The sequence below is a fragment of the Rhyacophila brunnea genome, unplaced genomic scaffold, assembly GCF_057557595.1.
Source record: "Rhyacophila brunnea isolate RB1 unplaced genomic scaffold, BYU_Rbru_1.0 scaffold_23, whole genome shotgun sequence".
NCBI lineage: Eukaryota > Metazoa > Arthropoda > Insecta > Trichoptera > Rhyacophilidae > Rhyacophila > Rhyacophila brunnea.
This window is the reverse complement of record NW_028232893.1, coordinates 10,785,031-10,801,740: the sequence shown is the minus strand read 5'-3', so window position 1 is coordinate 10,801,740 and position 16,710 is coordinate 10,785,031. Positions and strand designations below refer to the sequence as shown.

At 36.6% G+C, this 16,710-nt stretch overlaps 1 protein-coding gene across 1 annotated transcript in view; it reads left to right on the top strand.

The window, feature by feature from the left end:
* Kdm2 (Lysine demethylase 2) overlaps window positions 1-16,710 on the top strand; it is a 52,371-nt gene that overhangs the window by 5,827 nt on the left and 29,834 nt on the right. The window contains exons 2-5 of the mRNA XM_085950101.1: window positions 8,110-8,339; window positions 9,496-9,607; window positions 10,345-10,509; window positions 11,446-11,581. Coding sequence (XP_085806227.1) covers window positions 8,110-8,339; window positions 9,496-9,607; window positions 10,345-10,509; window positions 11,446-11,581 — 643 coding nt within the window. The remainder of the gene's footprint in view (window positions 1-8,109; window positions 8,340-9,495; window positions 9,608-10,344; window positions 10,510-11,445; window positions 11,582-16,710) is intronic.

Below are 16,710 nucleotides of genomic sequence, written 5' to 3'. Positions count from 1 at the left end.
CGGGCCCCTAGGCTAGAGCCCTGTCAGTCACTCCTTGCGGGGGTCATGGTTAGTAGCACACATTCGTTGAACATTTTACGCTTTAGAACACAATGCGAGGTCACTTTTAGATTTAATATTTTTTAATATTCATATTATGACAACCCTAGTCCGGATGAGCTTACGACCTTACGTTTTCCTCAAAATCCACAATAATTGTTACTTACTATGGATTAAACTTCGATAATTATTGTGTGTTGATAACTTTGTTTCACTTCAAATAACGTTTTACAATATGGAATCGCAGTTATTAATAAATATATTTGCGATTATTAATAGGGGAAGTCCGGTGTACCTACAAGATGACACTAGGTATAAAGATTATAGTCAGTTCATCAGTTTAAGATGCTTTGGTGCTGATGTGTTGTTGGTGCAGCCATATACCCCAATGAATTATCATAATTAATTATACCTCTTTTACGTTACCAATACATACTTTGAATGCTAATACGATTGAATTGGCAATGAGCATGTTTAATGAAAACAAATTAAATTTACAGTGCAGTGGGATCTAAATAAAAAATTGTAATAAGTAATTCAATTATTCTAATTTTTTATGGTTAGGGCTTAGACTTCAAAGATTAGAATAGAAGCCGTGTTGATTCTCAACAAATTGATTGTATATTATATTTATTATAGATTGACGTATTGCGTTGTATGTAGAGTTGGGTTTCGGGAATTTCCCGACGGGAATTCTCCAGAAATTTTCGAGATTTTCATTCCCGAATCTCGAGAATTGAAATTTTAACATTTCTTTATTATCAATTAATCATTAATTGAAAAAACGATTTTCTGTATGAAAAAAGTGGACAGAAAACACAAAACGTTCAAAGACTGTTCGGGTATTTAACACAATTAAGCCGACGTCGACTCAAAGTGAGCGCAATTTTTGCAACGTCAGGAAATTTTGTGTCTCAAAAACGTACGCGATTGACAGTTTGTGTTTTTTGAAATTCTGTTTTAATAAGTAATGTTTTGAATTATTATTGTTTTCCTACTTCTATTTTGTTTGTCTTCTTACATAAATAAATAAAAATCATATTATCTTGGAATTTGTCTGTTTTTACCATTGATTTTTACACTGATTTTAGGATTTTTACAGGTTTTTTTTAAAATTTCCCGATATATCGAGAATTCAAAATTTCATCATTTTGGGAAATCCCGAATCTCGAGATTGAGATTTTCTCGGGAAATATCCAACTCTACTAGTTGTATGTACTTATCGTCAGGCGCTCAAACACAATATTACGGTTTTGTCTATTTTCCAGTCCATTTTGAAAATAATATCCATAATATTTTTTTATAGATTTAAGAGGCGGCGGGAGGCTGTGGGGTTAAAAAACTAGCAGGTGCCACAGACTTCCACATTTACCCCGCATGTTAATTACTTCTTGGTGCTCCGATCGCCTACCCTCGAACTTTTGTATTCCACATAACCAAACCTTCCGCATTTTGGGTCTGGCTGTAACACCAGGTCTGAAGGTATAATAACGGGGGTGTTCCACTTACGAGTTATTGCGAGTTGTCGCATCCACGAGTGATTATCGAGTATGCGTGGTTTTAACGTTCGTGCTTTTTAGGCATAAAGCCCATTGACGCAGCGAGTGCGGCGCTCGCGCAAAGTGGCGCGTAAATCATCAAAAATACAACGTAATCAAATACGCCAGCGCCCACTATACTTAACGATGCCTTGCGCGCCGCCTGCCGCATGAGTCACCGTTTTTCGCTTCTCGGCGATACGATTTAATGAAAATACAAAGAAGTCCATTCATTGAACACGGCTACCAAAATTACGCTGCTTGAGGCGTTGTCGATCGACGGGCCAAATTTAATAACAGAGAACCCATTGTTTTATTTTATTCCGTGTCATTATATTTCGCTGGTTGAATAATGTCGTCGTAAATATTTATTACAAGCCCCGAAATAATATAATATTTTTATTGCTTTGTTATGAGAGACGCTGTAAAAATAATTGTTTTGTGCTGCTTGGGCCGCTTATTACATAGGTGAAGGGTAATGCGCGGCGAGAGACGTGTGATTATGGTTATGAATACGCCGACTTCGCCCACTCGACGCGTTCTGTGGGCACCATCGGTTAGGATCGTTTGTGTCTTTCAAACATGCCGCATCGGAATATAAGGCATAAAGCCCTTTGACGCAGCGAGTGGGGCGCTCGCGCAAAATTTCTACAAGTGGCGCGTAAATCGTCGAAAATACAACGTAATCAAATACGCCAGCGCACACTGGATTTGACGACGCCTTGTGCCCGCGTGCCGCATGAGTCACCGTTTTTCGCTTCTCAGCGATACGATTTAACGAAAATACAACGGAGTCCATTCATTGAACACAGCAAGCAAAATCACGCTCCTCGAAGCGTCGTCGATAAAACGGGCGAGAAGCCATTATTAAGAACAGTGTACGCTTTGTTTAGTTATTGCGTGTCCGATATTTAATTACAAGCCCCGAGAAATAATATAATATTTTTATTGCTTTGTTATGAGAGACGCTGTAATAATTATTATTTTGTGCTTCTTGGGCCCCTTATTACATAGGTGAAGGGTAATGCGCGGCAAGAGGCGTGTGATTATGGTTATGAATATACGCTTCTTACGCCGACTGCGCCCGCTCGTCCGTCTTGATGGGCTTTATGCCTAAAAGCAAACATTGGATGCCTCAGATCAATTTATGCGTACTACGGATCTTCCGTTGGTTACAAGCTTGCGTGTCGTTGTATACCAAGTGTTCAGAAGGCTGTTTGACAGCCAAATCATCCGGCTCACGGACCTCAGACATGAGACCCTGATGAAGAATAATACCCAAGTAATATTCCATTTACCTATATGATTTGTATTTTTCCGTTTTTGGGAGGTGGGTCCTGAGGCAAAACCCCGCCGTCCTTGGACGAAAATGACTTCTCCAAAAAGAGAAATGTGCAAAAATACATGTTAGGGACCGGTTTGTGGACAGTTATAAACTTTACCAATTGCATACAGGTGGCAACGTCAAGGGATGGATATTATGCCATTTTTTAGTTCAGTTTATACCAGTTGTCACTTTATTGACCCATTCAAATAAAATTATTGTCCAAAGATTTTTTTTAATTTGATGATTACCAACTAATTCTGAGACATTTCCAATTCAAAATAAATTTGACATTGATTTATTCCGTCTCTCGTGACCCTGGACTGTTTTCTTTTTCCAATCTTTGACAGTTTCCCCTCCACGATCAGGTCTCGAAAACACGACAACGCGGACGACATAAACGGATGCTAATGATCCAAATAACTAGAGTCCGATATCTATAAGCTGGCGTACACGTCATCACGGTTCTAGTGGAACAAAATTCCTCCCGATTCAGCATCTTAACACTGCCTTACGTCCGCCCCCCGCCAATTCCATCGTCAAGCCTCGATGACATTGAGCTACTTTACATGCTGCTTGTTGGCGAATTTACAATCTGCTTGTAAACTCGCCCAGTGTAATCATCGAACAAACTAACAAGCAGATTGTAAACAATGTACCGAGACAAGTTGAAACCCGGTAAACTTTACACGCTAAACGCTGGCGTGTGGGCCTACTGCGTCTGCGCAGTAGAGCGACAATGACAGTTTCAACTCGCTAGCTTGTGGGCTTCTGAGCGAGTGGATTGTTTGTAGTTTGATCTAATTTTATGCGAAGTAATCAGGCAAAGAGGCGTATCAATGTAGTAAAAAGTGCAAAAAGAGAGTAAAGTTATAAAACGTATACCACTCTAATAAAGCGGTGCATATTATCATGAGCTTCCACAGGGTAGAGGTTGTATGAACAGATTTTTGTTTTTACGGTAAATGGATTTTAGCCACTTGCTCAACATAGGTACTAGAATACTAGATCCATACTCTGGATCCAAGTACGCATTGAAAAAAACAACTTGTTAATTATTTATCGGACCCGGTATTCGAATCCGAGACCCCCCCGACTTAATGACGCGATGGCCTAGCGATGACAACATAATAGTGCAGGATCCCATAGACTTTTCGTATACATAATATGCGGAACGCATTCTGACAATTGGAATAGGTTTTAGGGGTCACCAAGATATATAATGTTGATGTTGCCAGGCGATATTAGTGGTCAATTTTTTTTTATTGATGTTTTAATTTTTTTTTCTTATAACCCACCAAAAATTATTCTGAATTCTTCAATAAAACCAAGACCGAATCAGGGATTGATTGAAAATGCAATAATTGTACCATGCCATCGGCATGGTCGTAGAACGGTTCGTCCCATTTGAAAAAATAAAAATAGCGGGTAGTGCAATGTGATCAAAATTATCGATTCTTAGGATCCTCCATGGTTACTAAAACTAATGTCATATGCATAGATATAATAAAGAAACCAATCTGGGTGATTCTATAAAAAAATGCTACTAAATAAAATAATTTAAGCCAAGGAGGATCCTAAGAATCGATAATTTTGAGCACATTGCACTACCCGCTATTTTTATTTTTTCAAACGGGACGAACCGTTCTACGACCATGCCGATGGCATGGTACAATTATTGCATTTTCAATCAATCCCTGATTCGGTCATGGTTTTATTGAAAAATTCAGAACAATTTTTGGTGGGTTATAAGAAAAAAAATTAAAACCTCAATAAAAAAAAATTGACCACTAATATCGCCTGGCAACATCAACATTATATATCTTGGTGACCCCTAAAACCTATTCCAATTGTCAGAATGCATTATGCATATTATGTATACGAGAAGTCTATGGGATCCTGCACTATAATACAATACGGACATTTTTTTGTTTCGATTGCATCATTCGATTTCTACGCACGTAAGTAATAAATAACTTTTGAAACCGTGTCCCTTTTTCTGTAATGTTCCAGCGTACTCTTCAAAACACTAATAAATTACGTTTTTAAACCAACTAACTACCGATTACGTCATTGTATTTTTTGGTGATTCACACGGGCTGATCTGAAATGTTTTCCTTTTGAATTGCGAAAATTGTCTTTTCCCAATGATTGTTTGCATTTTACAACGTTTTTATTAGCTCGAATTCTTGTTTGTCCGGTGGTTGTTTGTCCAGTACAAATCTTCCCGATTAGCTAGACATTTGAAACTTTTAGAATATGTATATCAGAACACGATGCCAATGCATTCTTTTAATACTTTTAGCCATCTTTAAGCAGAATTGAATCAATTTTCAGTTAATTCTGTTTTGCATGGAAAGTTATTTCAGAAAAATCCGTAAGACTATTATCGGTTACTAAGGGGGTGGTCCTAGCAACTTAATTATTAATATATACGTGCGTTACTATGGTAATCAAAATGAAATGTCAAAATGACATTTCACTATTCTATATTTGTTTGTTTTTTATTTACTTCATATCAAGTACAAGTTTGAGCATATTGAGCATAATAATTCAACAATTTAAAAACGTTGTATATAAAAAGTTCTTTTTATCTTGATTATTCATATGTAAGTACGGACTTTATTGTTTATATTGTCAACCTGCGATCCACTGCTTGATGAAAGTCCCCCCTACCACCTTCCACTGATCTTCTCGGTCCTTCGCTGCCACATACATCCAGCGGGTTTTCGGGCGTCCCTGTGGTTGTTTAGTGCCCTTTGGGTACCTACCTTTATATGACGGCATTTCCAGCAGTTGTCACTCGCCGAGTCACGTGCCAGCCCATTGCCACTTCTTCCATTTTTTCTGCTCCGCGTACTCCTGTCTGCCTCCTTAAATGTTGGTTTATTTTGTGTTCTTTTTGCGTTTTGATCAACTTGCACTTTTCCATGGTGCGCGCGCTACTCGTAATTTTTTGATTTCTCTTACAATAATCGTCCATGTTTCGCATGCATACGTGAGCACTGGTAACACACATTGGTTGACCACTTTTACGCTTAAGACACAATGGGAGGTCAATTTGCGCCTAAATGCACCCATGCCAGTTTGGTTACGCGAGCAATCTATCTCTAATTGTCATTGTTTAAAAAGTGCTCTGTTTACATTTGAATACAATCACACTGACTTTTTATCCTAATTTATTCTGTTTCCACTTGATGGGGAGGATACTTTGTGATTATCGTTTGTTAACCATCCATAGATTCCAAAACTGTGGTACCTACGTGAAAGATTTAAATGAGTACAAGGTTGTTTAGTATAAAAAAAAATGTGAATACAAATAATTATGTAGTACAGTGACATATAATTAAAGAATAAGTTTAAAGCATTACAATACATAGGTACATACATTGTTATCTATTTATATGTATGAAAGAGGATTGAAACATGTAGGTAGGTAGGTACTTAACTGCTTTTTCTATGACAATTTTATTACCAACATTGGAGTAGGTATATCCCATGGATATAGTGTAAAACAGCGGTTTCCAAATTTGGGGGTGCGTACTAGTTTAATCTGTAATTCTTTATTGATTTGTGTATTAAATTTCTTAATTTAAACATTTGAAATAGGGGGGGGGCGCCAAGAATAATTTAAATGTTTTTTGACGTAATAATGGACCATTTGAAAACATAGCTTTATTTACAGTTGAAAAATTTACAATCGGCTATAGGTACCTGCTGCTAGGTGTTTATCAAATTTTGTTTTAATTGGTGTTTAAAGTCTTTTTCCTCAACTGTTTAGGTACTGGATTTATATTTACAGTGAAATCCCGATTTTACGGTTTTTAGTTATGGGACTGATAAAAAAACGTAATTAGTAGGAAAACGTAAAACCTTCCCCTTCTGTAGAAAAATTAAATAAAAAATATACTATAATACATATTAACAAATCATACAAATTGGCTTGGAACATTTTATGTCAACGGGTTCTTTCACCTTTTCGAGAATGTTCCTTATCTCTTGAACTGTCAATGTGTTTTTGCTGAGATATAATTTGTATGGGTAAACTTAAACAAAAAAAAAACAGTATGAACAAATTATTTAAATTTAAAAAATGAAAAATATCAGCATAAGTGACCTAACGTTGGAGCTGAAATGCAGAATGACTGACATCACCCAGTACCCACCCTTTTAGCTATTGGCTAAAATAAAAGAGTATCCACGAATCGAAATGGAATTTTTATTTTGTAGTTTTTATTTTTAGATGAAAATTGTGGGAAATAAAAATGTAAAACTGGGAGAGTTAAATGTACTAAAATGTAACGGGACTGCAGAATCGAGGTTCCGCTGTATATCTTCTCTTCCACGGCGCTACATCCCGGGGTGGGATTTGGCCTCCTCCACAACCGCTCTCCACTCACTCCGGTCTCTCGCCACACTTCTCCAGTTACCGGGTCTTCCTATATGAAGCCAGTCCACTTCTACGGCGTCAGCCCATCTCCTTCTTGGACGGCCTCTGGGTTTCTTCCGTTGGGGTAGCCACTTCATCATGATCCTTGGCGCTCTAACTTCAGGCATTCTCTCCACATGTCCCACCCATCATAGTCTTTGGGACTTACAGTATCTTATGATTGTTTGCTGTTCAATCAGCTCTTCCAACTCGTGGTTCATTTTTATTCTGTAGTTCCCATTTTCCAACGTGGGTCCAAAGATTTTGCGGAGTATTTTGCGCTCGAAGACAGCTAATTTGTTTTCCTCGTTTTGAGTTAAGCACCATGTCTCACAGCCATAAGTGACCACTGGCCTTATAATTGTTTTATATATTAGAAGTTTACTTCTTCGGCCTAGAATTTTCGACCCCACCAGTCGCTTGCAGGCATGCCAGCATTTATTCCCGGAGATAAGGCGGATTTTTATCTCCTCTGCTGTCTTATTTTGGGTATTTAGACTGGATCCGAGATACGTGAACTAGTCCACCCCTTCATATGCATGCTGTCCTATGTCTATATTCTGCAGCAGTACCTGATCGCGTGTGCTGTCCATATATTTAGTTTTTGACTGGTTTATTTGCAGCCCAGCGTTTTCTGCTTTTATTGTTCCGCTGTATATACTAGTTATAATTGTTTTCATCAAAACCAAATAGAAAGAAAGCTTTATATTATACCTACTTAATGCATTTCTTTAATATTATGATATCACTGATTATTGTTTTTACATTTGTAATTGCAGCGCGAACGCAAACAGCGCAAGCTCTACTCTGAGGAATGGGCGCTGGGTGATGAGGAGGCGGTGGAGGGAGGCCGGGGGTTCTCCCTGGCGGACAAACTGGAAAGCTCCCGCTTTGACCACGCTGGGGCCGTCCGGGAGATGCTTGGGCCTGATCTGACTGTGGCACACATGCAAAAGTATGGCTTCAACACGCCTCTCATTTTCAGGGAGAAGACCGGCCTTGGCATCAGGTTTGTTTGCATTACCAATATTGCTCATGATAAATCAAATATATTGTGCATTGGCTGGTGCCTTTTTAGGCCCATCACCCATTACGATGGCTAGACGCAACCACGCAGGAAATACTGCCCTCCCAAGGAAGAAGTCGGTAACTAACTCACACACTTTCGGAGATAAATGACATAATGTGTTTTATTCAAATTTCAGTACTGTGAATTAATAAAAACGGTGATATTTTTTATTAGTAAGATGTTAAAATACAAACAAAGTAATAATAAACAAGCAATAAATAGGTGCAATGGCTGCCTTTTTACTAAGAAATGTGTATCTTTTTAGCAGATGTCCATTTTTTCATTAAGGTTTTTAATGGTATTTTAGTGATTATACTGATTTTAAAGTGAACATAATATCATCGGTGTTTTGTAAAATGGGCGAATTAACCAAAATGCTATTTTACAGGAGGAGGATTTTTAACTTTTGACATTTATTTGTTAATTACCTGTGGATGATTATAAATATATAACAAGTTTATATAATAAAGCATAGAAAGAATACTGTCATTATAATAGACATTATTATATAATGTTTTAAAAGGCCTAATATGTCACATTCGTTTTTTATTCGTAATACTAAATGAATATTCACCCTTACGTTTATCGTTTTTAAGTACTTTCCTGTGGAGATACAAATTCGCCGTTTTTACACAACAAAGTTAGTGGGGACATATTGTATTTTCATTATAATCTCGATTTCACCAAAATGGTTGATTCGCCTTTTTTATAAAACACCGACGATATATAGCTTTCAAAATTACCTAATGGATGGCATTCATATCTCAATTTCACAAATTTTGTGAGTTACTGCCTTCTTCCTTGGAAGGGTAGAATAGCAGTCTTAGGTGTACAATTCAGGGATCGATCAAACGTGGGGATAAGTGGGCGGCTTGCGGAGGTGTCGAAAATAATAATTGCGTATTTGCCAGTGTCTCCTTTAGAATTGTTATCAATAATTCATATTTACAGCCAATCCTGAATGAGTTAGGTATAGTGAATTTTTCTTTTCATAAGTTTTTGAACAAAGCAATGCTAATTAGGTTTTATTGGTCACTCAATAATGATCATAAGTCAAGTTGTATCCAATACTGGATGAATGTTTAATTTATTTCAGAGTCCCAACGGCAAATTTTACAATAAATGACGTCAGAATGTGCATAGGATCGCGGAGACTGCTCGACGTAATGGACGTCAACACACAGAAGAACATTGAGATGACGATGAAGGTTGGTCCAGTTGATAATTAAAATGCAGTTGAATGATTGAACTTTAATTTATTGACTCTATTTTACATAGTAATGAAAACAATCTTCAATTTCACAGTTTGGACAGTTAAGGCCTCAGCTGAGGCATGCTCTAAAAATACCGGTAAAAGATCGTAACTATGCGATGCGCGGATTAAGCTAATAACGCGTGCCGCACGCAACATAATTTGTCATAAACATTCAACATGCGTCCATTTAGCGTTATGGTTATTGTTATATTAGTAATAATAATATATTCATTTACATGTTTTCTTTTTCGAGTACAGGCTTAACGTTTTTTAGTCATCTTTACACGATATAAGAATATATTCTTATGACGCCAAATGGCCCCTTACAAAAAAAGTCGATGTACTGCCACGTCTAATGCCGCCTGGCGATTGGCGACGTATGCAAAATTTCATCTCGCCTATTGTTAAAAATACTCACCCGCGCGCGTATTGTAATATTTAGATGTTACCGATCTTATTCCAAAAAAATAATTAGCTTATGGAATACTATATGAGGATATAGTAGGAATAAAAAATATATGATTACCGTTTTCATATCTTTACAACAAGAGGATTTAAAATATGCCGTTTGTTGTTTCCTGATAGCTTAGCATATGATGTGACAACCACAATATAGAAGTCGCACTATAGCTTTGCTACAGACTTACAGTGCTTACAGACTAACTTCATGTCAATTATATTGTTATTCAGGAATGGCAGCGTTACTATGATGACCCCAATAAAGAGCGCCTGCTGAATGTGATTTCTCTGGAGTTCTCCCACACGCGCCTTGACAACTACGTCCAGTCACCAAGCATCGTCAGGCAGGTCGACTGGGTGGACTCCGTTTGGCCCAGGCATCTCAAAGAACAGCAGGTATACTTCTTCCAACCACTTTTTTTGTGCACGTCTACACTGTGTAAGAATCCTTATTGCCGATATCCTGTAGCTCCACCGTATAAACCCTTTACACAATATTTAACTCATTAAATGCCGAGAAGTATTGGCATAGCGGTACAAAGCGGGCCACGAATTTCTATGATAAAATTAAACCTTTTAAACATAATATCTTTTTTGGAAATATACTAAGTAGGTATATCATAAAGACTTGTATTTCGGTTAAGTATTTCACCATGATTCCCAGAGATGGCAGTGTGTTTGCAATATTTAAATTATTTAAAGCAATTGACCTGGGCATAATGAATGTAAAGTACAGCGATATGTATACGAAATAAATATGCTGTGGTTTTTCATTTGAACTATATGTGTCAAATTCAAGGCGTAAAGTAATCATTCACGATGATCGTGTGATGCATCTTGACATAATTCTCATAATTTATAATATATTATTTTTTAAAATCACGGCCGTGCGGTGCAGCATAACCATTGTTTTCGGAGTGTGGCGCCAGCCTATCATACAAGTACCATAAAATGTTCTAAATTATGATAAAAAATAAATTTTTAATATAAATTAAATCATTTAAAAATTAATCACTCGGAGCTGAAAACCGGAACCGTAATGAAAAAAAATACTGGCTCGATGCCCTGCTTCCATACCATAGAAAAGAACTTACCGCTGTGTCATTTTATTTGTTTTTAAGTGGTGGTAATATGTACAAAAACAAATAATCTTGAACAGTTTTCATTTATGCAAATTTAATTTTTCATGTATCATTTTTTACCTACATTCTAAATGGGCACGGAATATAGGTATTATGTGTTACGTTTTATGTTCGGTCAGTAGGTACTTCGAAAACGTTTCGGCAGCTTGATAATTTGTTTTCTAATTCCACTGTTCAATTTATGCAACAGGTGGAGGCCACAAATCTGATTGAGGACATGATGTATCCAAAGGTACAAAAGTACTGCCTCATGTCTGTGAAGGGATGCTACACTGACTTCCATGTTGATTTTGGAGGCACCTCTGTGTGGTACCACATCTTGAAAGGTAATTTCAATCTGCATGTCGTACAAGTTTTACATTATTTGCAAACTAAACGGTCGCATACACTGGTACCGTAGAGCTTCGACTATACTAGTGGGAGCCTTATGAACTTTTTGTATTACAGCACTTGTGCGTCTATTCTATACACAATACTGCTATCGAGGATAGTTTATCATATTTATGTATTGAGTATTATAATTGTTACATTAAGTTAGCCGTCAAAACTGTCTATCTCGCTCTAAAAGTTAACACACCCAAGAGAGGTGCTGTTAAGGCGAATTCTTTGCCTCAATTTACGATCAAATGTGACTTCAACGCCATCTAAAGGCATCTACACGCATCTACCATGAATTTCTAAAAATGTGTTACTAAAAACTTTCGTCGATCGCAACCAGATGGCAATAAAATATAAAATAAAATATTGTGTGTCGCCTCATATTAAAAATCATAATATCACTCCCCTCCATTTTGGTAAGAGAATTTCTCAACTGTCACTTTGTGTTTTTTTTTCGTCTCGATTCGGGATGGAAGGTGGATAATTGACACACCGGAATTGTGATGGAAGCGGCGAGTTTATTTACGTTTATTATACTATATGGTTACATTTTTTATAATTTTATTCTACGGAGGGCGAAATGTACGCGTTCCCGATTTTGCTGCTTGTCGCGATCTGAGCGCCATCTTGAAAAATCATTCCCAACGGTTTTTTTTCTTGGGCGACGTTGCATATCTCCAACGGTCAAAGACAATGTTGCCGGCCGACTTTTAACATTATTTATTTTCGTAATCAGCGCTTTATTATTTGTTGGCTTTGATACCGATTCGGGCGTCTCCAGATACACAAAGACATCCCCAAATGGGGACCATACGGGGGTGTCACAAAAAGCTTGATAAAAATGCATTTAAATTTATTATATATTTACTTACCTATGTAAAAATATTTACAATTAATATTCTCCCCATAAAATATTTACAATTCTAACATGTCTATTTGATTTGATTTCACCCGGCACCTGCCTCAAAAATCGTATGACGCACCATAACTACGCATGAATTTCATTATCGTCTTTGTTCTATACTAAAAAAAGCAATAAAAAATATGTCACAGCTCCAGTCGAGAACCCAAAGCCATTAAGATAATTTCGACACACTAAAAAACCGTAATAAATCAGTTATAATATCAGAAACACCCGAACAAACGAATGCTACCCAAATTTGAAAGAACTTACCGCAAGTCGCCATTTTGTAGCAACTAGTTAGAGCTCTGCGCGGTGTGTAATATTTCGACACTTGTGCATACGTTCCCACGAATCGAGCGTTACTAATTTTCAAGTGCATATCGATAAATCACATATTAATGTCTTCGGGTTGAGTCGTAAACAAATATAAAGGGGACCCTTTTAATATATTTAAACTACACAAACACTTCACTTATTGAATATTATTGATAAATTAACACGAACTCACATATTAAAAAAAAAACAAATACAATAATAAACCTATTTTAAAATTCTTTAGATGTGTGATATATTTTAAAGCAAGGTGACAGACATAACGCAACATCACACGTTGGGCACATATAGCGAGAGAGTTTTGTTTTTTTCGGATTTTTTTTAGAATTCCCGCATACGAAACATCTTCTTCTAGGCTTATCGGTATTTTGTGTCGGTAAAATGTATTCTGGCAAATGTCCCGTTGCACTTTTGGGCAATAATCGTACGGGATTATCGCTAGTTGACGCTGTCGGCTTAGGCAGGGGTGCATTTGAAATTCTCACACAATATTTGTCCACTAGTTGTTTTATTACACAGAGTTGAAAATCGCCCAATGTTTTTTTGTCAGATTTAATAAATTTATATAAATAAAAAGCATTTAATAAATATAAGTCGATCATGTGGAATGCGACCTTTTTATACCACTTGATCGATTTTCTCATACACGACAAGTTGCTAAGCATCATGTCGGACTTATCTACCGCACCCATATTTTTGTTATAATCTATAACACATTTTGGTTTTTCAATGTTTTCGCCAGTTCTATAGTTCACTTTTCCCGTTGGTCCAAATGATGCATCGTGGAGGGTGGATAGCATGTGAACATCCCTCCTATCGTGCCATTTCAGAGCCAAAAGTGGACTATTGTACTTAGCCTCGGTATCTCCCTTTTTCAGTTTGCTGAACTCTGGCATATCTTTACGATTTTTTCTCACTGTACCGCAAGCATTCGTTTTGTGAGAGTGAAGGTATTTAAAGAGCGCCGGACTCGAATACCAGTTATCACACCATAAGGTGTGACCTTTCCCGATATAGTCTTTCATTAGCGTTGTCACTACCGCACCGGAAATACCGAGATTTTCATTGTCTTGTATGTCAGTCCCTTCCCCACAATAAATTATAAAGTCAATAATATATCCTGTCATTACGTCACACATCACAAACATTGTTATTCCAAATCGATGTCTTTTGGAAGGAATGAATTGTTTAAAAATTAATCTACCCTTAAACACGATTGTGCTCTCATCTATGCAAAGATTTTGATACGGTATCATCGTTTCCCTAAAAATTGTTCTTGTGTGTTCTAACAGTAATCTAATTTTAGCTAGTCTATCATTTGAGGCGGTCACACTAGGATCAGAAAAATGAAGCATTTGTAAAATAAGTTGGTATCGATTTCTAGCCATTATTTTCCCAAAAATGTCTGCATGCAGGTAAGGATCGGTACTCCAATGTTCCTCTATCGACGTGTGCTTATTTCGAGTCATCAGCATTGATACGGCAAAAAATGTATACAACTCCGGCACTGACGTGTCTGTCCAATTGTGTGACCGCGATTTCAGTCCGAGTGTACGAATGGTTAAAAAATGTATTCGTTTGGTTCACTATTTCCGACATTATATTTTTATTCAAAAAATGTTCAAAGAAAAGACATTCGGGAGAGGATTCGTCCAAGTCGTTCGATGTCACGCCAGATCGACAATCATTGAATTCGTGAACTATTGGAATATACGGACCAGTTCTCCATGACTGCAAAAATTCAATTGGCTCATCAGAGTCCGTATCGTCAACATCATGATCAGTCTCATGTTGTTCCAATTCCTCTTCCGACATGTCATAATCTGAGTCCAATTCCTCATTAGTACGCACATTTTCTTCCTCCATATTTACGCACTATAAAACTATGAAATGTTTTTAAAATGTTTAACTACAGTATTAAGAAACGCCAAATCATAGAAACCATTAAACTCACACACCATAGTTATTGATATCAGTATTAATTTTCACATTCACTAAAATGGGACACGGTAGACAGTACAAAAAGTATTTTAAAAATCGCGATAAAATAAAATCATACGCTCAATAGTTAATCATGCCAGTTTTAATGTGATAAGTACACCAGACAGCAAAAAAAGTATTTATCAACGATTGCGGTAAATATTCAACTTGTATGCGATAAATACAATCCCGCGCAATGGCCCGCTCGGTTGAAAGTCTGTCGTATACTGCGCAGTCGCGGCGCGCAGTTCAAACTGATTTCTGTCGACCGGCAAAACTTGGCCGTACGAATTGGCTTGAAACTTTGGTGATTATTTTATATTTAGAACCAATGCTTTTAAAATATGTCATAGGTGGCAGGAGAAGGACAAATCAGGCCAAATTTACGTGAAAAAATCAGTCCCGTATGATAAATATGGACGCGGTGGCATCGATTTATACACATGCGCATTGCGAATTTGGCTGATTTGTACAAGGTGTGTGACATCGGCGCCGGCCGGGTTAAAGTGTTTATGATTTTTACATTTTGTTTACCGTAGTTTTTTTTACAGTGGCAATACAAGGGTATCCTGTCCAGTCAATGAACCAGATTTTTTTACGTTGTCAATACGAATTAATATAAATATTTTTCTACAGTAAAATTCATTTATAGTAGTAAATGAACATTTAAGTACAAATGTTTATAAGATTGAGTTTAATCTTGTACAATTGACAATTACATCGAATTTCTACTAGAGGTGGAATAAAAGAATGATATGAAATGAATAGCAAAACAAATGCCATTCGAATTATTATTAAACAAAATAAGGAATATACAGTTGTACTTGGTTATTACTAGGAAGGTTGGACCGGCTGAATGTGCTCATTATAAGCGGTACTCGTTATATCAGAGAATAGGTATTTTTATTGTCGGTGAAAACAACAATTAGACACTTAACTAGTGTCATAAACGTAATCTGTCCCCGGCGGCATCCTGTCCGATCGGATTTTATTGCTTAGGGTCGAAATGTCTTTAAACGATCAACACATTACCAGTATTTTAGCTCGGTATATCCGATAAGTATCTCGTTATAACAGTGAATAAAAATGTACGGAGAAAATCATATACCAAATGTCAACGACTGTTTCCTCATTACATCCGAGATCTCGCTATGTCCGAGATTGTAATAACCGAGTTCGACTGTAGTTATAATTATGACAATGTCGATATTATATAGACATCCCAATTCATTTCGTTTCAACCATGTCCGATCCTAATGGGTTCATATGGGCCTCCACAGAGTGGACGGTTTGTATTAACTAACTAACTATATCTGAGATAAGAATAAAGTAAGACACGCAACGAATTGAATAAAAAAGAAGTTGGAGGTAAGAAAAAACGTAAATAAACATGCGAACAAATCTTGATAAGCAAACCCAAGGACAAAATAAGTGACAAATTAAAAAAAAAATTGTAAAACGTAAGAAAAAAATTTAGAATTTGAAGTAAGTGCACCACTGATTACATAATATTCTAAGAAAAAGACAGAACGTTATTTCTTTGAAAAAATCTAATGTCGATTTTAAAGAACAGTGCAAGATAAAATAAAAGATAGTTTTATTTATTTTACCTATAATAAATGTGTAAGTGAAATGGATTTGGAGATATAAAAAGAAACCTTATTGGCCCAGTGGTTTCTAGGTGTGGACTTTTGTAATTCCCTGAAGATCTCGAATAAATAATTAAAAATTATCAACACCTATACCATATTCCTAGGTATCTACTATGATTGAAAAGTAGATCTTAATTTTTTGTATTTATGATTGCTTCATAAAAAAACAATATTTACGACTTTATGATGTAGCAGATAAATGAGCAAC